This window comes from Coffea arabica, chromosome 7c (genome assembly GCF_036785885.1).
Source record: "Coffea arabica cultivar ET-39 chromosome 7c, Coffea Arabica ET-39 HiFi, whole genome shotgun sequence".
Classification (NCBI taxonomy): Eukaryota; Viridiplantae; Streptophyta; class Magnoliopsida; order Gentianales; family Rubiaceae; genus Coffea; species Coffea arabica.
Window position 1 is genome coordinate 7,291,835 of NC_092322.1, and position 21,803 is coordinate 7,313,637.

The 21,803-nt window shown below is 37.0% G+C and overlaps 4 protein-coding genes across 9 annotated transcripts; 2 read left to right on the forward strand and 2 right to left on the reverse strand.

Moving 5' to 3' along the window:
- Nucleotides 1–686: 686 nt before the first annotated feature.
- On the forward strand, nt 687–3,326 carry LOC140010447 (fructose-bisphosphate aldolase 1, chloroplastic-like). Its single transcript, XM_072057484.1, has 6 exons — nt 687–956; nt 1,776–2,045; nt 2,159–2,268; nt 2,360–2,450; nt 2,531–2,800; nt 2,900–3,326. Exons 1-6 carry the CDS (start codon nt 780–782, stop codon nt 3,176–3,178), a joined length of 1,197 nt encoding a protein of 398 aa, XP_071913585.1. The 5' UTR covers nt 687–779; the 3' UTR covers nt 3,179–3,326.
- Nucleotides 3,327–3,944: 618 nt separating this feature from the next.
- On the reverse strand, nt 3,945–9,923 carry LOC140010446 (probable serine protease EDA2). Of its 3 annotated transcripts, XM_072057481.1 has the most exons (12): nt 9,591–9,920; nt 9,350–9,475; nt 9,056–9,211; nt 8,663–8,845; nt 8,464–8,580; nt 7,166–7,219; nt 7,019–7,090; nt 6,405–6,610; nt 6,166–6,260; nt 5,730–5,804; nt 5,211–5,294; nt 3,945–4,597 (listed from the first exon to the last, which is right to left on the reverse strand). In XM_072057481.1, the coding sequence occupies exons 1-12, from the start codon at nt 9,813–9,815 to the stop codon at nt 4,482–4,484; spliced, it is 1,509 nt and encodes a 502-aa protein (XP_071913582.1). In that variant the 5' UTR covers nt 9,816–9,920; the 3' UTR covers nt 3,945–4,481. The 3 variants fall into 3 exon arrangements, with proteins under 3 accessions (XP_071913582.1, XP_071913584.1, XP_071913583.1); XM_072057483.1 differs by lacking the exon at nt 5,730–5,804 and having other exon boundaries at nt 9,591–9,923; XM_072057482.1 differs by lacking the exon at nt 7,019–7,090 and having other exon boundaries at nt 9,591–9,922.
- Nucleotides 9,924–11,310: 1,387 nt separating this feature from the next.
- Nucleotides 11,311–11,897, forward strand: LOC140010303 (protein Brevis radix-like 3). Its single transcript, XM_072056865.1, has 2 exons — nt 11,311–11,454; nt 11,580–11,897. The coding sequence occupies exons 1-2, from the start codon at nt 11,311–11,313 to the stop codon at nt 11,895–11,897; spliced, it is 462 nt and encodes a 153-aa protein (XP_071912966.1).
- Nucleotides 11,898–14,911: 3,014 nt separating this feature from the next.
- LOC113701250 (B-box zinc finger protein 19-like) lies at nt 14,912–19,581 on the reverse strand. Of its 4 annotated transcripts, XM_027221810.2 has the most exons (7): nt 19,435–19,581; nt 19,124–19,332; nt 18,853–18,979; nt 16,648–16,744; nt 16,428–16,543; nt 16,093–16,335; nt 14,912–15,280 (listed from the first exon to the last, which is right to left on the reverse strand). In XM_027221810.2, exons 3-7 carry the CDS (start codon nt 18,943–18,945, stop codon nt 15,272–15,274), a joined length of 558 nt encoding a protein of 185 aa, XP_027077611.2. In that variant the 5' UTR covers nt 18,946–18,979; nt 19,124–19,332; nt 19,435–19,581; the 3' UTR covers nt 14,912–15,271. The 4 variants fall into 4 exon arrangements, with proteins under 4 accessions (XP_027077611.2, XP_027077612.2, XP_027077609.2 ...); XM_027221811.2 differs by having other exon boundaries at nt 16,093–16,187; nt 16,278–16,335; nt 18,853–19,566; XM_027221808.2 differs by having other exon boundaries at nt 19,124–19,565.
- Nucleotides 19,582–21,803: the final 2,222 nt, after the last annotated feature.

Here is a 21,803-nt window from a genome sequence, read left to right on the forward strand (position 1 = left end):
CAGAAGGGCGGAAAAAAAACTGCAAAATGTGGCCGGTAGGGTTGCACAAGCGAGGGAAGGTAAGTGAAAGATTCGAAATCTTTCACTTATATTAAAAAAAAAAAAAACTTCCATATTTCTTAGCAGCATTGAAAGTTCAGAAATTAATGTTCTATTCTTTTTCGGTGAACTTAGCCTATGCCTAGTTTTATTTTGTTTCGTCTTGCTCCATTTAAAAAATGAATGTCCAAAGATTCCCCGATTGTTTTGTTTTGAGATTACACATTTGAAGAAGCTAGAGTTCGGGTCGCAGTTTTACTCCAATTCAGACTGTAGAGTGCATGAGAATGAGAGCCTGGAGAGTCTAGTTTAATGGGACCTCCAATTCACTGGCCTATAATCTAAGTTCCCCAAAAGGCCAAAACCATGTTTTCTCCAACTAGTTGTGGCTTGTCACGTAGCCAGTCCTAATTTTTTTCTGGTCTTGCCATTTCTCGGTTATCATAAGCATGACAAGCATCCAGACAAAAGAAAAAACTCGAAGCACAGAAAAACCAAGCCATCAATTCCACAAGATCTAATGCCTGGAGCCAAGTCAGAAAATTATCACCCCACTTGGCACACATTGATTGGTAATCAGATTATGGCCTCAAAACGCATATCTCACTAGAACTATATAAGTTGTGATTAGAACTATGTGGCCATGCTAAATTTGTTAGCCCATAAATCCTGTAGCAGTTCTTGAGGAGAGTCACAAGTGATAATTCTAATCTTTTTGGTCCAAGAAGACTGAAAGAGAAATGGCAGCATCAGCATCTCTCCTAAAGTCTTCTCCAGTCCTCGACAAGTCTGAGTTCTTGAAGGGTCAGGCCCTGCGCCAGCCTTCTGCAGTTTCTGTTGTGCGGTGCCAACCAGTTTCCTCATCTTCACTCACCGTGCGTGCTAGCTCCTATGCTGATGAGCTTGTCAAAACCGCGGTACGTGGAACATCACCTCTTGTTTATTGTTGGCTAGCTGTTATTACATGCATCAAAGTTTCAATGATTCAATGGAGTAGAGGGGCTAATTCTATGTAAAAAATGTAAAGCATTTACACTTAAATGTACGAGTCATAATTTTGTTTTTTGGGTTGGTTCTGTATTAGTCATATTTGAATCAATCTAGCAATTTAGTTGGGGTTCGCATCATTAACCGTGAATGCTAAGTAGCTGAAGAAAGGAATTGCTTGGAAGAATTTAGTTTGAAAGCTGAATGTGAAGAATCCAGCCTTTTTTAAGTTTACCGAAGTATTCCAAAAACTTTTCACTATCCAATATCTCGATCTTGTTAGTTAGATTTTGAGATGGTACGTGGAATTATATCAGTGAAGTCTGAAGTTGCACATTTAGGAGCAACAGAGGAAAAGCAAATTAGAATAGTGAAGAAGAAGATCACGACATGTATGCAAAAGGAACAAAAGATGTACGAGGCTGTAAAAGCCCAAGCCCGGTGAAGTTGATTTAGGTCCTTTCCGTTCTGAACCTTTTTCGTCTTTTAAATGGAATTGAAGCAGACTTTAGAGCACTGCACCTCGCAATTAAGATGGTTACTCTAGAAACAGTAGAAAGATGCATGAATCCGACAAAACTTGAGCATCTCCATGATTAAGACTATTTAATTGAAGTTCAAGAATCCGTGCAGGTGGTTCTTTTGAGCTTTTATGTTAGTTGAATTGACTGGTAAAGTCAGTGAAGCATTAAAATGATACTTGTGTAAGGATACTTAATCCTATCTTACTAATAACCATAATTTTTCAGAAAACTGTTGCATCTCCTGGTCGTGGAATTTTGGCCATGGACGAGTCAAATGCCACCTGCGGCAAGCGCCTGGCCTCCATCGGCTTGGAGAACACTGAGGCCAACCGCCAAGCATACCGTACCCTACTTGTGACCGCTCCTGGACTTGGTCAGTACATCTCAGGCGCCATCCTCTTTGAGGAGACGCTCTACCAGTCCACAGTCGATGGCAAGAAGATAGTTGACATACTTGTTGAACAAAATATTGTTCCTGGTATTAAGGTTGACAAGGTAAGATATGCTTTTTTCTTAATCAATCATTTCAGGCAACGAGAATAAGTCATATTTCAGGTGTTCCGTAATCATCTCTGATTTATTAAAAAGCTGGATGGTGATTGCTACAGGGTCTAGTTCCTCTTGCTGGCTCAAACAATGAATCTTGGTGCCAAGGTCTTGATGGCCTCGCCTCCCGCTCTGCAGCATACTATCAGCAGGGTGCTCGGTTTGCTAAATGGTACAGAATACAGATTCTTAGTAATTTATCAAACTACCTTGATGTAATTTTAACTCGTCAAGTTAATTCATGGTATCATCTAAACTCGTAGGCGTACCGTCGTGAGCATTCCCAATGGTCCATCTGCACTTGCAGTGAAGGAAGCAGCATGGGGTCTTGCCCGCTATGCAGCCATCTCCCAGGTATCGGATTTTTGACTGATGGTGTAACCTCTTACTATGTAAATCATAAGTCAACTTTTAATGAATTAATTAACTTTTAGGACAATGGGTTGGTCCCAATTGTTGAGCCAGAGATCTTGCTTGATGGTGAGCATGGAATTGAGAGGACCTTTGAAGTTTCCCTGAAGGTGTGGGCTGAGGTTTTCTTCTACCTGGCCGAGAACAATGTCCTGTTTGAGGGTATCCTCTTGAAGCCTAGCATGGTTACTCCTGGAGCAGAGTGCAAAGATAAGGCCACACCAGAGCAAGTTGCTGATTACACCCTCAGGCTCCTTAAGAGAAGAATACCGCCTGCTGTCCCTGGAATCATGGCAAGTTTTGACAAATTATATTGGTTAACCCGTAGGCTATTAATTTTAAGATCATAATCAGATTTGTCCCTGATTCTTTAATATCTTTGCCATCCGCAGTTTTTGTCTGGGGGGCAATCTGAAGTGGAGGCAACTCTGAACTTAAATGCCATGAACCAAGCACCCAACCCATGGCATGTGTCTTTCTCATATGCCAGAGCTCTTCAGAACACATGCCTCAAAACCTGGGGAGGAAGACCCGAAAATGTCAAGGCAGCTCAGGAAACTTTGCTAGTTCGAGCCCAGGCCAATTCTCTTGCTCAGCTTGGCAAATACACAGGGGAGGGAGAGTCTGAAGAGGCCAAGAAAGGAATGTTTGTCAAAGGTTACGTCTACTAAGCTGTCTGAAACAAACTGCAGACTATTGCTTATGAAGCTTACTGTATTGCCATGAAACGCAGAGGGGTGCTTGTAGCCCTTGAAGCCTGTTATTTCGCTTGACAATGCACTTGATAGCAGTCTATCTAATTCTTCTTGTTAGAGTCAATTTTGTGTGAAAGCGTTGGATAGAAACTCCTGTTTGTTTTTTGTACACCTTTCAGAGGTTCAGGTCAAAACTATGCTCTTCTCGACTCCAAAACAGTAAAGGAGGGGGAAAAAGAGAGAGAGGGAGAAAGAGAAAACACAAAGCCTTGCTCTTCGTCTGGTTTAGGGTCTGTCCATCTGACTCTTCCAATCCTACTTATAAATCCTTCGAATGTAGCCTATATCCTTTAGTATAAGATGTTCACTCTATAACTTGTTTAGAGCATGATAGGTCGTTGTAGCATGACCGGAAACGATCCGGAGAAGAAACCCAAATTCCAGCTTAGAAGGTTGGTTTGCTTCTACAACAGAAACTAATCCTGAACTCAGGCAAAATCTAAATCACGTTAACTAGGGATCCTTGTCCACTACTAAAAATGCATTACTAGGTCAGCAGGCTTGAAAAGGCCACTTATTCAGTTGCTTTATTGATTTCTGTCCGAAGTTGACTATGAAGCTTCAGTTCCAGATGATACGGAAAACAGGCTCCAACGTCTTCCAGTACACATCCATAAACTGATAGGAAACCTACAATACTTTAATTCGGCAACTCTTTAGACGGCTGATTTAACGAAGGAACTTGAAGAGAAGGAATTTCCATTATAAAGCGCTTGAAATTTTTGACACTATTCAAGTATCACAACTACCAACATTTTTCACCCTTTTACAACATCTTACTTTTCAGTAATTTGGCTGGCATTGTCTTGCTTTGGAAGTTCATAATTTGCTCCTCTTTCCTTTTTGTTTTTAATGCTGTTTTCCCTTCTGCTGGTTACAACGGCTTGTCTCATCTCCTCAGCCCCTTAGCTCAGCAAACTGACTCCGAGAAAGTAGTAAATAAGCAGTGCGATCATCGTCTCAGTTTTCATTCATATCTACCTCCGCTGCACCATATTTGTGGCAAGTACAAAAAGAAGCCAACTTCCACAAGGAAATGTGCGGCTTCAGAAAGAGTTGGTTCTCTTATTTAGCCTGGACGCTACAATTACTCGTACAGATGGCAGGATCAATGGCTAAGCAAATTATACATCTGCTGCCAGTGATAAATATGTAAATGGTTAGCCATTAAAAATTACAAATTTCCTCTCTTGGCCAGCCAGCTAGTTCTAGTTCTTCATCACATTGAACTCCTGCCTGAAGACCGACACTGAGACAGCCATAAATCTATGTGCTCTATGATCTGCTGCCGGACCTTGTGAACAGCATCAGGGGAGCTGCAATTGCTAGCATCACCTGAATCATGAAAGTGATATGCTTCATGAAGCACAATCTTTATCATTTGCATCAAAGGGTTCCAAAATACACAACTACACCTTCCAAGGGTTGGAGAAGAATCGCATATCGTAGCACAAAATTTAGACTTGACCACACACATAAGGCATAAAACACAAAAAAATTCAAATATTTTATGTACTTTAACTGCATCAAGAACATAGCTAATACTGGACAAGATAATACTACTATTACAGAAGAATCGATTCGGATATTAAATGCAGATTTCCCGAGCCAAATTGACTTGAAATGGCCACTTTATTGAGTAAAACGTTTATGGACAATCTCTTGGAAAAGGTAATTTACAAGAAAAGCAGATTTAAAAAGAATTTTTTCCACAATTTGACAGAGCAGAATGAAAAATGCAGAAAGATCATTTTCATTCCAAATCACATATTTCCAGATTAAAGAAACTCTGCCTCCCTTCATTCTGCATTAAATTCCCACTCTTACTTAAATGCCACGTGAATATAATCAACACTCATTTGAACAAAGATCATATTTTCACTCTTCATCAGATATGGATAAGATTGGGTCAGCATCAAAACACATTCCAAACTTCTGACGGACATACCTTCAATGACTAAAGGAGACTGAGGGCAACCCCGCAGATCAGTTCCATGTCCACAATTATGACAAGAGATAATATATGAAGGCACTGCAAGATTAAAAAGATCCATCAGAACATCACATCATACAAGCTCTATGTTATCCTGTCAAAAGACAGTGCCACATGTTGTGAATTTTTTTTTATCCTTCTCATTTTCAACCATACAAGTTCAATTTGCTATAATGCATCAGCCCTTCATTCTCCACACAATGCGATAAAACTTCCCCAAGATATACAAGACGATGTTTATGGCAAAGTTTCATTTATGCTAAACTCAGGAGCGATAAGAACCATGTAATCACATCGTAAATAATGTCAATATCAATTTATCTGACATGAAGCTAAGAAAGTATATGCCTCAGTTCATGTCAAAAAGAAAATGTGAGACTGATATGGGCTGCAGTACAGCCACTACGATTTTCTAGATATCAAGCATACTTTTTTCAAGTACAATATCCTTTAGTAGATAAATTTAGGACTCACTCTCTGGAGAAGAAGTTTGTTTGGAAGCATGCCGCCAAGGATCCTGTGATCCATTAGAAAAAACTATTTTTGAACCTGCCAATCCAATCCATAAATTAATAATTCACTACCAAAAAATAATAATAATAATAATATGCAGTATTGCAGAGTTCCACAAATTTACAGATCCACCAAATAAATTTGAGAAACATGTGAGTATGTCGCAAGGGCTACAAAAATCTATTGAGTTTATGATGCAACAACCTGTATACAAATTAATCAATATAGAAATAACGCTGATCTTCTCCAAGACATACATAATTCAGTTCTTACCATAATATATCTAGCAAAATTGTAATGACACACCCCACCACCAAAGAAAAGAGACTCAAAAGATCTTATAAATGAGAAAACAAAACTGAGAACCTCAAACAGTGAAAACTAGTATTGACCATACCAGCAATATCAGTACCCCCATAGTATAAATTGGTTGCATCAACATCAGGGTAGATGCCCTCTCCAAAGACATTTTTGCAAAGGTCCAAATGGTATCTGCCAGAGATGACAAAACTAACTTCTTCATGTTGGAACACAGAATCTATATACAGGAGTATAATAATCAAGCAGGTTCTGACATGCAATCAAAAAACAATATGCTAAAATATGTTATTATGCAGATAGCAAGCATATACATGCCTTGTATCAACCTTCGAAGATCGAATACTATCATTTGATGGGGCCACCTGAAAGTATGCTACTTCGGTGCAGACTTGGAACCACCATAAGCGATCAGCTGAGTCATCATTCACAGCAGTATTCTTCAGATGTTGCTGGTTATATGTTTCAACATTGGCACCAAAGCTCTTGACATAATACTCTTTCACATATATGGCATATGCATTCTGCAAGGAAAAGAAAACCATGAAGAAGCTGAATACCACTTTGTGCACTTTTGACAGAATACATTTTAATATTATATGAACAAAACAAGTGGCAAGGATAGAGTTATATTTGGAGAATAATCTAATGCAGTTAATAACTTTCCTTTCCATTTTAACACGCAATATCATACACGAACCAATAATTAAATAAGAGTTCTAACAAGAAAGCATATGACTTCTCGTGATTACAGGAAAAATGCCAAATTTAAGAGAAACACCAGGCAAAACATTTACTACAACTTTTCATAAGGAGCATACTCTACTAGGATTTCTCATATATCACATTGGCTGATAAACAAGAACACAAAATCAGAATTGATAATTCATGCAATTTCCAATAAAAGATGAATGGCTACCCCACCGGCTTACCACTAAATCCTCCCCAGCCTTTTTTGCTTCAATGAGAGGGGTACATAGTTTATCTGGATTTCCATACTGAAACTGCATTGTTGGCAAGCTCCAGATCATTAATTTGACAATAGGTTCCGAACAATACATAAATTGAGTCTCACCTACCGCTATAGCTGCAGCATCTGCCAGAAAGTACATGAAATCTCCATCTATTTTTAGCTGAAAAAAGACAAAAGTCTTCATGTAACTCAGAAATATGACTAGAGATTTCACAATAGGAAAAAACAATCAGCAAGAAAACAATTGATTAGAACTAAAGACTAACATGTGAACTAAAGTTCTCAAACAAGAATCCACAACCCCCCCCAACACACGCACACGCACACGCACACGCACATACAGATAGAGAAAGAGAGAGAGAGCACTTCTGGACATATATGACCAGTTTGATATCTAAGGACACAGATTTCACACTATCCATCTTTCTGTCTCAGGCCAGTTAGGACTTCAGTCTTTCGGAATTGGTATTATGGGAACATTAAAACTTATTAAACATACAGATCCCAACTCTTGCCGTTACAAAACTCAAAAAATGCAAACCTTCAAAATGGACTCATTTAATCAAGATCTCACTGACCCACTTCTGGTATGCGAATAAAAGATAAAAATAAAGATCAATAGTGCTCTGTGTGCAGTGCGCGCATGCTGTTCATGCGGACATGTTCATTGATCACCTGTTTTCAGGTCTAGCATGTACCACTTAAGAGATAAGATAGTCCCAATTTTCTTTTGGCATTCTGGTTATCTTCAATTGACCTTTTGGTTCCTAATTGACCACTTTTATGATGGTAGATATGGAGACGCAAGAATTAAGAGTGAATCTAAAATCCCCTCCATCTCACAACCTGTCCCACAAGAAAATATTCCCTCTACCCCAATACTAGTAGCCTCCCTTCCTTTAGTAGTTTTCCCTACAAAATTGTGTCAATAATTAAAGATCACCCAATTGCCAGATTCTGAAAGTTAACTGATGATTTTGGGATATCCAGAGGATTCCATGGAAGTCGATCCTAATATCACCATATATCTTGGGAATATAGCAACTAGCAAGGCAGTCATTTCATATTTTGATAATCTGGATTGTAGATAAGCTCTTAATCCTTCCCCCCTTCAAGAGAAAACAACGTCCCTTGGGGGAGGATTTGACTCTCAATTTCTCCTAATAATTGAAGACTGTAGATCACAAACCAAAAGTGGCACCCTGTTAGATGTTTTTCAACACACTTAAAGCAAGAAAAATAAGTGGATTGCTTCTATCTTTCAGTTGAAGCATTTGCCACCCAGTTCAGTTGACCCAGACAAATCATTTGAGTTGCAACATCAAATGACTACTAAATAACAGCAGAAACCATGTAAATCAAATTCAAAGATATTGTTAATGGTGATGAGATAGAATATCATACCTCCAGAGCACCAAACAATGATTTTAACTCGTTGGCATTAGATGCAAGCCTTTCCTCAACTAGATGAGTAATTTCTTGTAACACAGACTTGCATTCAGGACCAGCAGACTCACCAATCTGCAATAGGCAGAGCCATTAAACATATAAATAACAGCATGACTTACAAATGCATTAAAAAACACAAAACACCAATCTTTACCTGCTGATCAAATTCAGTGAAGTTGTAAACAGCAAGAACAACAGCAGAGCTGGCAAGACTTCCACAAGTCAAGTGAGGAAACTTCAGACGAAACCAGGCACTAAGAGCTCCAGAATACGAAGCACCAAAGACAAACCATGGATTATCAGCTGCGGTCCTATTGAACCTGGCATTCAAGGATTTCTGCAAAAAGTAGCAATGCGAAATCTTTAACAAAATAGCAAAAGAAGACATCAAAACCAGGAAGAAAGTATGTGAAATAGTAAAGGTAAGTTTCTCAATCTTCAAGACAAGTAAAAATCCAACCTTTCGATTCCCTAAATACTAAAATAGCAAACAAACTAATTACTTAAAAGAAAACTAGAATCTAACCGATTCAGCAGAAGAGTTCACCTGATAATAATCACGGAAAACAGCTAAATCAAAAAGTGCCTGCTTTGAAGAAAGAAACCTCAGATTCTCAGTAGTCAAAGATTTGAAAGGGGAACTCTTCCCATAGTAACGATGCTCAGGAGACACCACTGCAGCTTCGAATTTCTTTGCCAAAACCTATCAGTCAGACAAATTAACTAAAGGGTTCACCATTTGTAAGAGGTTGGCTAACCAGGTGAAAAGTTCAGTTAATTTAGCAAATATAAATAGTGCCATGACCGCAAAAATATATTGTAGAAACACGAGGTTAATTACAGCGAGGTAATCATTGGATATCCCTCCGCATTCCGATTCACCGCAGATTTTCAAGAAAATTGGCCCGTCGGGAGCCCGAAAATGGTCTAGGAACTCATAGTAACGCTGTCTGAATTGCCGGTGATCCTACACAACAAATTCCATAGCAACCAGCAAAGGTAGATTACAATTTCTGAAACCAGAAATATAAACGCAGAAGTACTACTACTAGTAGAATGTAAAGGGGTAAAGGAGACATTACATAAGGGGAGAAGTGATCGAGAGTTTGGTTGAACCAGAGAGCATCTCTGGTCAAGTATTTGCTGCTGCTGTTGCCGCTGCTGAGGTGGTTGTTGTCGGAAGCCGTGATCGTGCGGTCAAAAATGCGTGATAAAATTCCGGCACCATCGGTAAAGGTTGGGGAAGACAGGAAGAAAATGAAGGTCGCGATGAGAAACAGCTTCTGCTTCTGCTGCTGCTGCTTCATCACGATTGATGGCTCTTTTTCTAAGCTTGTGCCCTTTCACCAGTTTATGGAGCCTTGACAGGCTATTCAGCTTTTCTTTGTAATTAAGGTAGTCTGATGTACGTATAAATAATGTTCTGGTGGAATATTTTCCTCGTAGGTGTAGATTTCTTTTTCTCGACGAGGGTGCAAAAGTATTTTACAAAGGAGAAATTAAGAAAATAAAAAAAAACTGTAGAAGCATATTTGACATTTTTTTTTGGGAGAATTGGAGTTTTGGTCCCCAATTTATTACCAAAACTAGAAACTAGTCCCCAATCGATTACACATAACAAATGTGGTCCCTAATTTATTCAATTTTGCTCAAAAGTGGACAATTGACGGGTTTTCATCATTTTTTAACGGAAATTGACGGGTTTTCATCATTTTTTGACAGAAATAAGTCACGTGAAAGCATGTGCTTGTACTTAAAATCCTTTTTCCATTTTTTTAAGCGGGAAAACTCATAAAAAACTATTTCCTGCTTTCTGGTGCCTCCATTCCTAATTAGCAAAGACAAAACACACTAATTGTCCCCCTTTCTTCTCTTCAGGCTCCAGAAACAAGAACGAAAAACCAGATGAGGCCATGCCCCAGGAGGTTGTGAAGTGTTTCTCTCAGAAACTTAAACCCAAAATGTGACAAAGACGGACGGGAAAAGCTCGAAACTTGCAGGTTGCAGCAGAACTCGTTGCCCGCCTCTCTTATGATTTTTTCCTTGCAGAAATGCTCCCTACTGTATGCACCAGTACCACACGGAGAGAGCATTGAAAACCCCACAAATCTCAACACCTTTTCTTTCACACTAGTCTCTCTCTCTCTCTACATCTTCGCTCTTCTTTGTTTTCCCTTTCACATTCTCTTCTTCTTTTATTGCCTTATTTATTATTATTACTATTAGCTCTGATTTATTATTATTATAATTATTTTCTTTTTTCTTTTAAAGTAGTCAACACCGTGGGAGTAGAAGTAAAGAATCACATCAAACAATTCTTTATATATACAATTCTATAGTTATTATGAACTCCTCCCAGTAGTATTTGATTCGCTTTTAGAATTTTAATGAAAGATGATATCCAACAAGGCAGTGTGATGGAGGGAGGGTAGATAAACAAAAAATAGAGAGAATAATAAATGGAAGGAATCCTGCTGCAAATGAAGCTAACACTTACCTCTCTCTCTCTCTCCAACCTTCTCATTCTCCAACTTCTACTGCAATTTTCTGAACCGACCCTTCATGCTTCATAACATAAGTTGAGTCGTCCTCCTCGTTTTTTCTTCGCACTTGATCATGCCCTGATCAAATTCCCGAGTATATGTACTCCTCCATTGGTTTGCTGACCCACTTTTTCCCTGATACCCCGGGTGCGAAAGCTAAACTTTGATTTACTAGCGGAGATCCCACACCCAAAAGGCAAAACTATTCTACATTCTCAATTCCTCGACACGCAGCTCTGGTCCAGTCAAGCAGCAAATAATGTTGACTTGTATAGCTTGCTCTAAGCAACACCTCAATGCCGCATCTCTTCCCCAACCCCAGCATGATGATGACAACGACGCCGCCACCGCCGCTATTTCCACTCCCTCCACTAGACAAGCCATCAAAGCCCTCACTTCTCAAGTACTGCAGTTTGATGTCCATCCATTACTCTGCCCTTTTCATTCTGCTACATAATTCTCTAAGGAGTAATATTTTCATTCTAGCTTTACATTTGTTGATCATTAGGCATTATTATTGTGTTTTAGATCAAGGACATTGGAATAAAGGCTTCAGGTACGTACAAGAACTGCAAGCCTTGTTCTAGCTCTTCCAACCACCACAATAACCGCGGGGATGACTACGCCGATTCCGAACCCGGCTCTGTCTCCGGCCGCTATCACTTCTCCTACGCTAGAGCTGCTGCTGCTGTTGGTGGTAGCTCCAATTCTACGCCAAGGAGGCCCTGGGAGAGGGAAATGGAATCCAGATTAAAAGTGCTTTCTAGCGGCAAAACCACGCCCCCCTCCGTCAGCGGCCGAACAGAATTCGTTGTGTTTATGGAAGAAGACGAGCCTAAGGAATAGGTCGCTCAGGTCAAGCCTAGCGTCCTTATCACTAATTAATATAATTAACTCCATTTGCTAATTGAGTTTTGTCTTTGCTAATTAGGAATGAGGGCAGCAGAAAGCAGGAAATAGTTTTTTATGAGTTTTCCTGCTTAAAAAAATGGAAAAAGGATTTTAAGTACGGGCACATGCTCTCACGTGACTTATTTCTGTCAAAAAATGATGAAAACCCGTCAATTGTCCACTTTTGAGCAAAATTGAATAGATCGGGGACCACATTTGTTATATGCAATCGATTGGGGACTAGTTTCACGCGTCGGTAATAAATTGGGGACCAAAACTCTAATTCTCCCTTTTTTTTTTGGACTATTATGTTTTGTTAAAGAAAATATACACATTCCTTGATCAATTATTCATCGGGGCCCCATGAGCGTGGAACTTTTGTTGGGAACGAATAAAGAATTTGCTGCTAAATGAATAAATAATAATTTGGAGGTATTGCAACGAGAAATATCATGTCGGAGCAACTATTAGGCAGTGACATTATTGTTAGCAGTTGGTACAAGACTCGTAGAAAATTTTTATGTAGATATACAAGGATCTACCTACTAATTAACATGTTAAATGGAATTAAGTGAGGCCTTTATTTGAAAACTTTTTATTGGTTCGAGATTAACCACTAGGAATGAATAGTAATTAGTCAAGACCGACATAAAATTTTTCATATTGCATCCATCCAGTAAGTTTAATGAAATCAGTCATGCTGAAATATCTCTCATAAATCCTAGGAGTAGCAATTTCCGACACAATCTGAAAACACGACACGAACCTAACACGAAATTAATGGATTTGAATTGAACTTTCGCGTGTTCGGGTCAGAATTGGGTCGAATCCGATGAACTCGAAAAGAAAACAGATCGAATTCCAGTCAACCCGTGGATGATCCGATATAACCCGATAACCTGTTTATGAATTAAAAAAAATTTAATAAATATAAAAATTATTTTATCTAACTAAACTAAGTTATTCTTTTTTTCCAAAGGTATTAATCACTTAATCCTAAATGAATTTATTAAAATTGTGTAAAGTTGAAATTATTATATTTGAACAAATAATGTATTATATTATTTTTTTTACTTTTATACTGTTTTAATTTATTTTATATTTGGTTTGGATAAAATACTTTTATGGTGTTTTAATTTATTTAAAATTTGGTTTGGGATTATTTATTTAAAATTTTATTACTTGGTTATGTAATTAGTCTTGTGCGAAATTGATTTTATTAGAAATTATAGTGATAAATTAATAAATTAAAATTAAGTTTCGGGTCATTTCGGATCGATCCACCAACCCTAATTTTTCAGGTTCGAGTCAGGTATCTTAACCCCGTTTCGGGTTGGCGGGTCAGATACAGGTCAATGAGTTTTCTGTCATAATCGGGTCTCAACCCGATCCGTCAATTCAATTTGAACCCGATTGCCACCCCTAATAAATCCTACCTTGACAGCCTTAAATTTAACGGCAGCTGTGTAGTATTTAGGGGTGAGCAAACGGTATAAATTCGGTAATTCGATTAGCTGAATTCGGTGAATTCGATTATTTGGTTTATAAAAATCTAAACTGCTTTCAATTTCAAATTAGTTATAACCGAATTCATTTCGCAACCGATTTTGAATTCGGAAATGGTAATAAATTCGGTTAGCCGAATTCATTTATATAAAAAAAAAACTGATTTTTAAAAATTATTACTGATTTGATCTCCAAATTTATTTATACTTTAACACATTACTTATGTTCTAATCATTTTGTGGTTTAATTTAATTGGCATTTATTTGATCACTTATACTTAGAATCCTTAATCTATGATTTAAGGAACACATAAAAGTGATTAATTTAAACTAGAATAAACCTTAGACTATACAATGATTAATAATAATTTATGAATTTATAATTTATAATGATTAATAATAAGTAATATTAATTACAAACTTACAAATTACAATGATTAGTGATAAGTTATATTAGTTACAAACTTATAATTTATTTCAAATCAAAATAAAACTTATTTACTTACATATGTTATTGTGAAAGTCAATACACTAATACATTGATTTACAATTCATATGCATTCACTTATACTATTTAGTTGTCTTGTCTATACTTAAAGCCTTAAAATTAGTGAATAGAGAATATGAATTTTTATGTTAAATATGTAATGTAAATTTAGAGCACATTAATACTTGCAAGTTAAAGGTTACACATTTAAATATTCAATAATTCAAACATGAATGATGTATCAAATTACCAATATCTAAATTCTAATTACTAATTATGTTTATTGTTTAATATTTAGTATTATACATATATGTATTAATTATTATCTAATTCTAATCATGTTACTAATGTATAAAGTAATAAGTATTATAGTTATGTTATATTGTTATGTATTACTATATATTTGTATTATTATAATCATATAACAATTAACAAATATTAAAATAATATATTATACATTATTATATATCATTATTATTATAAGTACATGATAATACCATATACTAACTATTATTAATAGCATTTACCTATATAACATAATAATATATTAGTAATATATATTAATACTAAATAGCATTTATCTATATATTATATAATTTTATAAACAAATTTGATATTCGAATGCAGTAATGCGATCCCCAATCTCATTTTATCGAATTTGAATGTGAAATCGATTATTACCAAATTCATAATTTCATTACGTATTTCATACCATATTAGAATTTGATGACGTACTGAATTTGAACCAAATTATCAAATACTCGATTTTAAATTATCAAATTAAATTTGAATTCGATTATGTATTCGTTATGTACCGAATTTGCTCACCCCTAGTAGTATTCATCCAAAATTCTTATCCAAGGGGGGAAAACAAACTTCGAGACACGAATTGGCTGAAAGGCCAGAGCCAATAGTATAAACTTAAAAGACTGCCCAAAGAGATTATTTCCCTAAAATACACTAAAGCAGCAGGCAACTTGAGACAAGTATCTCGTGCTTTTGTCTCTCTAACATATCTATAACCGCAAACAAGACACAAATGTCAAATTACACTTGATGATAAGCCATGTCTTCTTTAACAAAATCACTAATCTACCCATAATGTAGTCTGATATAATCTACTTCCTTAGTGGCATTCGCAAATCTTTTTCAAGATTCTAAGAACATAGTCAGATCTCGACAAAAGTAGAGCCAGGAATGTCATCAAGGGAGGAAATTAAAAGAAACAAAAACAAAAGTAAGAAGCACGCAAAACAGTAGAAATAAGCTTGGACGTTGTGCTTATATGGTCTTGAGTTGCTTTAGCCCATCCTCTGCAGAAAAACGATCTTCCACAGCTACAATTCCTGTTAAACATAAGACATATATATGGCAATGCTTGAGAAGACAAGTGGTCAACTACCAACCATTAGATACAATAGTAAGAAAGTTCTCCAATAAAATTGACAAAATTCAAAGATCTGGCTCTTCTAAACAGAAGAATCCATTTTGAGCAATTATGACTGGATTTCATTTTTCTGTAACACTAAAGCACAGAAATTTGATTTACTACTACGAAACAGGTGGTCTCCAAATTCTCCATTTTGCAAAATTTACTTGAAGCTTTCATGAAATTCAAAACCGAAATCAGATGTCCTGGTTGACATGCATTGCTCTTTCCAAAACTAGTGTCTTGCCACCTCCCTCCTGCAAGAGAGCTTGTGACACTAATTTCTAGCATATATACAGGCCACATTTTGCATGTCATATATGTGCAAAAAAATTTTCAGGGTTACTAGCATGACTACAAATAGAATGGAAGAAAGGAATTGTAATTTGAATTCTCAGATAATATTCGACATATACCTGTAGCTCAAGAAATACATGCTTCAAGAGTTCTTCACTCTATCTACTCAATTCTGTTCACTCCCATAAAACCAAAAATCTATCGAATACTTTCAGATACAATATTGTGCATGTCTAAGAAACAGAATGCTGTTGCTCAAGACAGTTGGCAAACATTAGTAGAATCATTCATAAACAAACATCATGAAACTTGTTTCAGTTTTATAACCTCCGAGAAGCCATGAAAGTGTATAGACTTAAAAAGGCCTTTGCACTGGTATTGCAGATTAAACTGAAAAAGATACAGATTATTGATTAGTGAAATTAACCTGACCTGATTATTTGAAGCTTGACCATGTAGGCGATTTGGCTTCATATTCAAATCTATCATTTGAGTTTCCACCTTGGCATGCCCATCAGTACTGCCATCTGAAATCGGAATAGAAGGGACCTTGTGATTCTGATGTTTATCTCCAACCACTAGTTTATATGACGGACCATATTCCCTCATGTGTTCACCTTGATCTAGGGTTAGTGTAGCTGGCTCCTCTAAACGGGCAGGCTTATCTCCAGGAAACTATATGCCAAATAACAAGAAGAAAGTTCTTATGGGGATTTCAGTAACTGCAAGTAAAACAACCAAAATCTATTTAGCAAAGAGTGCCAAACCTCAACTCTCTGCCTCAAAAGGAGATATCTTGCATGTGTTCTTTTACCTCCAACATGAGCAATCATATCACATTGCAAACAGAGAGAACTTCCATCTACCTCACAGTAAAAGAATGCTAGACATACAATCCAATAAGGATTAAAAGTCTAATTGTCAATAACAGTCCATGAAGACAGGAGAGATACTAGTGGATAACCAAAAATATAAAAATTTCCATACCAGGTGCATTCTCACATATGTCACACTGAGGAACATCACTAGGATTAGCAAGCCCAACTCTCACGTGCCTACTAGCAAGTTTATTACACATGTGAACCTGCAATCCCAAATTACAATATCTTAGATAGTGTGCCCAAAATTAAAAAGATTAAATGCCATAGCCTGTTACTAGGATTTCTGGTCAAAGGTCATCAAATAAAACCATGAAGAGTACAGTCTTCAGATATTTTGACGCATGCAGCTAGTAAACTAAAAAGTGAATAGCAATCAAAAGTATGCAAAAACAATGAACAAATAGTGCGGATTGCAAAGACTAAATTTTCTGCAAAGCAATATTGTGCTCGCTATGACCAAGTTGCAACTTGTATTGATTGTGGAATGGATGTCCTAATGCCAAAATCAGCAGAAACTCAAAGATTTGGTTTCCATTATATGTAACAGGTTATAGTAAAAATTGTAACCTAACCAATTTCCTAATATAATATTATTGGTTTTGTGTTGATTAATAATTTGATTTGTATTCCTTTAGACTCTACCAATATAGGATTAGATCCAAGAGAATTGTAGGTGGCTGAAGATATTTACATGTGAAAAAGCTTGCCAATGATTTTTAACAGCTGGTTTCCACCACAGAATTGACATAGACAGTGAAACCAGCAAGACAAAAAGCATTTAATAAGTCCCAACCCAGGTAGTGAGCTGAGACTATCTGATTTACATGCACCATCTGGCAAATATGAGAACCACAAAGAGACAAAAAGGACACATGAAGGCCTAGGGTAGTCAATGCCATAGTGAGTAACTCTCTACAGAACACAATCACAGCCAAAATGTTCTTCTCGATGCTTTACCTCCTCAGCTCATCTTTTCTGTTCTGCAACTAGGACACATGGCACACCACAGACAAACAGGCAATCTCTATGTCATTGTATTGATTATGATTGTAGTGTTGTAGGGATGAAACAAGGTGCATAACAGAGAGTGATGGACCCAACTTGATCTATGAGATTCAATATCTCACCCAATCAATCTTAAACAAATTATTAACCTAAATGCACTGTATTTCTGATAACACAACTGATTCCTTGAGCAAATCAGACAAATCCAATTCTAAATGTTGGCTGTTAATCCACCAACAGACATTCCTTTCCTTTTCCACAATTGAAAATAAGAATACGCATTAATAAATTACTACAGTCAATCAGCCTCCAAGTCTTCGCATGTAATAAAACAACCATGAAACATGCTGATAAACATAGACTGATCATAGAACTGCTGCTACTATCACGCAACCACAGATATATAGCACATTTAAGTATATGTGGGAGAGAAGTTTAACAATGTTTATTTAATAACCAAGACTCTCGATTATCTCTAATAATCTTCATATGAAGTTCAACAAACAAGACTCTCCCTAATCACTTAATAGTTTTTCGTCCTTTTCCTCCTCTTCATCATTAGAATAGTGGACTTTGGGATCTGCTTCAACTTCAACCCAAGCAATTTAATCTTCAAACTTCTCCTCCTATTGATAAGGTTCTCTCTTTTCTGCAACTCTCCAATATATACACATTTGACAAGTAGACAAGTCCTTTTACTGGCGATAATAAAATTTTTACAGCCCCAGCCCACAAGGGGATGAGCGTCCCCCATGGAAGCTGGGGAAACTAATGGCCGTTTTCCTCCTTTGTTGCAGCCAAATAGACAAATGGCCATTAACTTTCCCAATTCTTTGGCTGCGCCAAGCAGGAGGTTCTATCAAAATCCTACGGTAGCAAGTTGGGACTCGTCCACTCGTCAAAAGTGCACGGTTGCAGAAAGGAACAAAAGGAGGTGGTTGTTTGATCATTATTCCTGCTCTCCCCCTTCTCGACTAAATACACTTTCCTCAACTAAATACAACAGAAAAAAACAACCGCATATATAACCCACAAAACTTGTTACCTAAGAAACAAATAAATTACCAAGTAAATTCTTAATAAACTGAATAAGTAAAATATCAGTAACTGGACGAAAACAAGAACTTCCAAATAAAACGGGCATCTTAAATCCGGGAACTTCCTTATGGACTTCGGTTTAATTATGTAAACAATGAACTTTCTATCATGCGATGATAGTACAACAATTACCTATAAAAATTTAAACTTTAAGCTAGAAAGCAAATGAAAAGAGAAACAAAAAATGAAAGTGTAGAACACAGATGACCTTATCATCGCAGGAGCGGCAAAGAGCAGCCTCATCGGCGGCACAGAAAAGGATGGCCGCAGCACTCTCACACACGTCACACAGCGTCCGCATACTTCATCTCTTCGATACCACAATAGTAGTTATGCTAGTCCCACACATTTAAACCAAAAAAAAATTTAAAAACAAAAAACTCCTGAATCAAGAAGGAAACCAAATATGTATATATATATATAGTCTCCAGGGGGGCTTAAAGACTGATTGAGACAAGAAACACAAGAATCCCACCAACCCTTCTTATGGAGCCCAATATCAAGCTGAGTTTTGAAGTACTATTACACTAACATATCCATGGTGATCGCGTTGTTTTTTTTTATTTTCTGTCTTCGGTGGGTTTTATGATGGTGGTGAGATTGCGGGAGACAGTGGAGGTGGTGCTGAGGTAGTACAGTCTCAATAATAATGATGGATTGAAGAAGATTGGTGGGCGGATGGGTGAACCTGAACAATAAATTAAATGGGGATATGATCAATGATGGGACTGAGGATCAGTGAACCAAAAAACCAACGAGGATCTCAAACAACAAACAAACAGTAGTTAACCTGGACCGACCGACCAAGTGTCTCTTTGTAGAGAGTAGACCACTGAAAGATGGGGGAAATTCCAGAAATTTAAGAAAGGGAAAGGAAGGAACAACGACAAATAGTACAGAAATGTTGGGGGGGGGGAGGGGGGCTGTGTGTAACTCAGGCAGAGCGTGGCCACAGAATCAAAAGGAGGGTGGGGGCTGGGCATGGGGAGTGGGGCTGGGGGGCGTGGAAATTCCCACAGATTAATTCTCGACCACCACTTACATATCTAAGTCCTGGCCCATGTCCTACACCGGATCATCTGGTCGACGCTTTCTCATTCTACTGCTGCTACTCATTTTTACTTTTTGGATCCCCAAAATCACAACATATATTATTATTTCTTTCATTTTTTTTTTTTGGGGAGAAAGGGAGAATGAAATGAAAAAAAAAAAAGGAGTTCCTTTGGATAATTGGAGAATAGTCCCTCACCTTTTCCAAGTTATTGTTTTCAAGTCCTTCGTAATTGAAATGGCTCATTTTGGTTCTTGATCAAGCGCTCAAGTCATATCCAAGTAGTTAATTTGTACGTAAAGTTCTTAGAGATAACAATACGAGTGATTATTTAGTGGCGAGGGGCATTTATATATTGCAATTAGAGTCGTCTTGTTAGTTGTGTAAAATGAACCTATTCTGATCCGCAAAATCATTTTGATAACCTCTCTACCTAAAAATTTCTCCCACACCCTTGCTATTTGGAGGAAGATTTAAGTTTCTTTACCCCAGCTCTCATTCTCAGCATGGCATGTTTGATCTGGCTTCCTCATCACTAGTAAGTTTTTTGGATGTTTGTCTAAAATTTTACTGTAGAAGTTTTTAAAAAAATTTTTGAAATGTGTAAATTTTTGAATATTTTGAAGTGTATAGTTAAAAAATTTTGAAATTTTTTTAACTAAAGTTTTTAAAAAACTTGTAGCAGACAAACTTGACAAAAAAACTCAAGTGCCAAACAGGTTGTTTCGTTCATATGTTGTACTATAACATGTACTTTGCAATTAGTATTGCTGTATTTTGCTCCCTCCTAAACTGATTAGCACCTGTGGCGAGAATATACAAAAATGTTTTGTGCCTATATATTTATGACACGTGGTAACTAACTTTAACTTTAAAATTCTCTTAAAATCAACAGCAACAGCTCGTCATTAGCAGTTGATCAATAATTCAGTACTGGCGGCACATATGTGGGGGCTCATCTGTTAGCTTCATTAGCTATGAGCTTTAGAGACATGGGATAAAACTGAATCTGTTTGGAAGAGGGCAATGACGATGTTTTCTTGTATTGATGATAATCAAGATTAATGATCCAGCTGATTGCAGGAATGAAGCGATCGATGGCTTTTGTGTGTTAATGAAAATGAGTGCATTTGTTGCCATTATGCGCACCCAAATGCAGCAGCTATGCATGGAAGGAAAACAGCAGGCTTTGCCAAACTTTTCATGATATATCAAAGATCAATCACAAGTTTCACCAAACACCATGCATTGAAGCAGTGGTGGGCTGGTTACATGGAGCCCAGTGGATTTCAATTGGGATCGTGATAAGTGTGCTATTTTGGAGCTCAATCTATGAATTGAGAACTTATTCAATTCAACCTTTGTCTAAAATTCTTTTTCTTTTCATTCTCAAAACTAAAGTAAGGAACAAAATGCATAGACGTGAGATGCAGGAATACTAAAAGCTAAATAAAGCTACAGAGAATCTAAAAGGATTAATCTTCTTCTATACACTGACAGTATATATATACTTTCACCATTAAATGCATGACACATAATCCGAATTTGAATTTGAAATCCAAATTTTGACATATGTGTCGTGCATCCAACCGTGATAGTGTATACACTGTCAGTGCATATAAGATGTACTCAATCTAGAAACTTCCAGAGTAATGATAAACTCCAATAAGTAAAAAGAAGATTTTAACATCAGACGTAAACATAATATCATTTTTAACAAGCTTTAACTGTAACCTTTCATACTTGTAATATAGGAGTTACAAAAGTACATAGACAAATAGAGATATGCTTACTGAATCTCGTACGCAGATTATGAGTGATGCATCAGCTAATTAAGACAAGGCGACACAACCACGGGGATAAACGTATAAAGATCACAATTAATACTTCAATATCTAAACATCTAACAACAAACAACCAAGGCAAAATTAGAGTACTGTTATAGAACACCTAAGCAATCCTGGGAGAAGAAAATGCGCTACCGAAAGTCTCAAACAGGCAAGTAAAACCTGCAAGCGCAATTCTCACCAAGAAAATGATTGATAAAGAGTAACGAAAATATACAAAGCCAGGACATAGTTTTTGGCTAGAAGCATCTTAGCAGACTC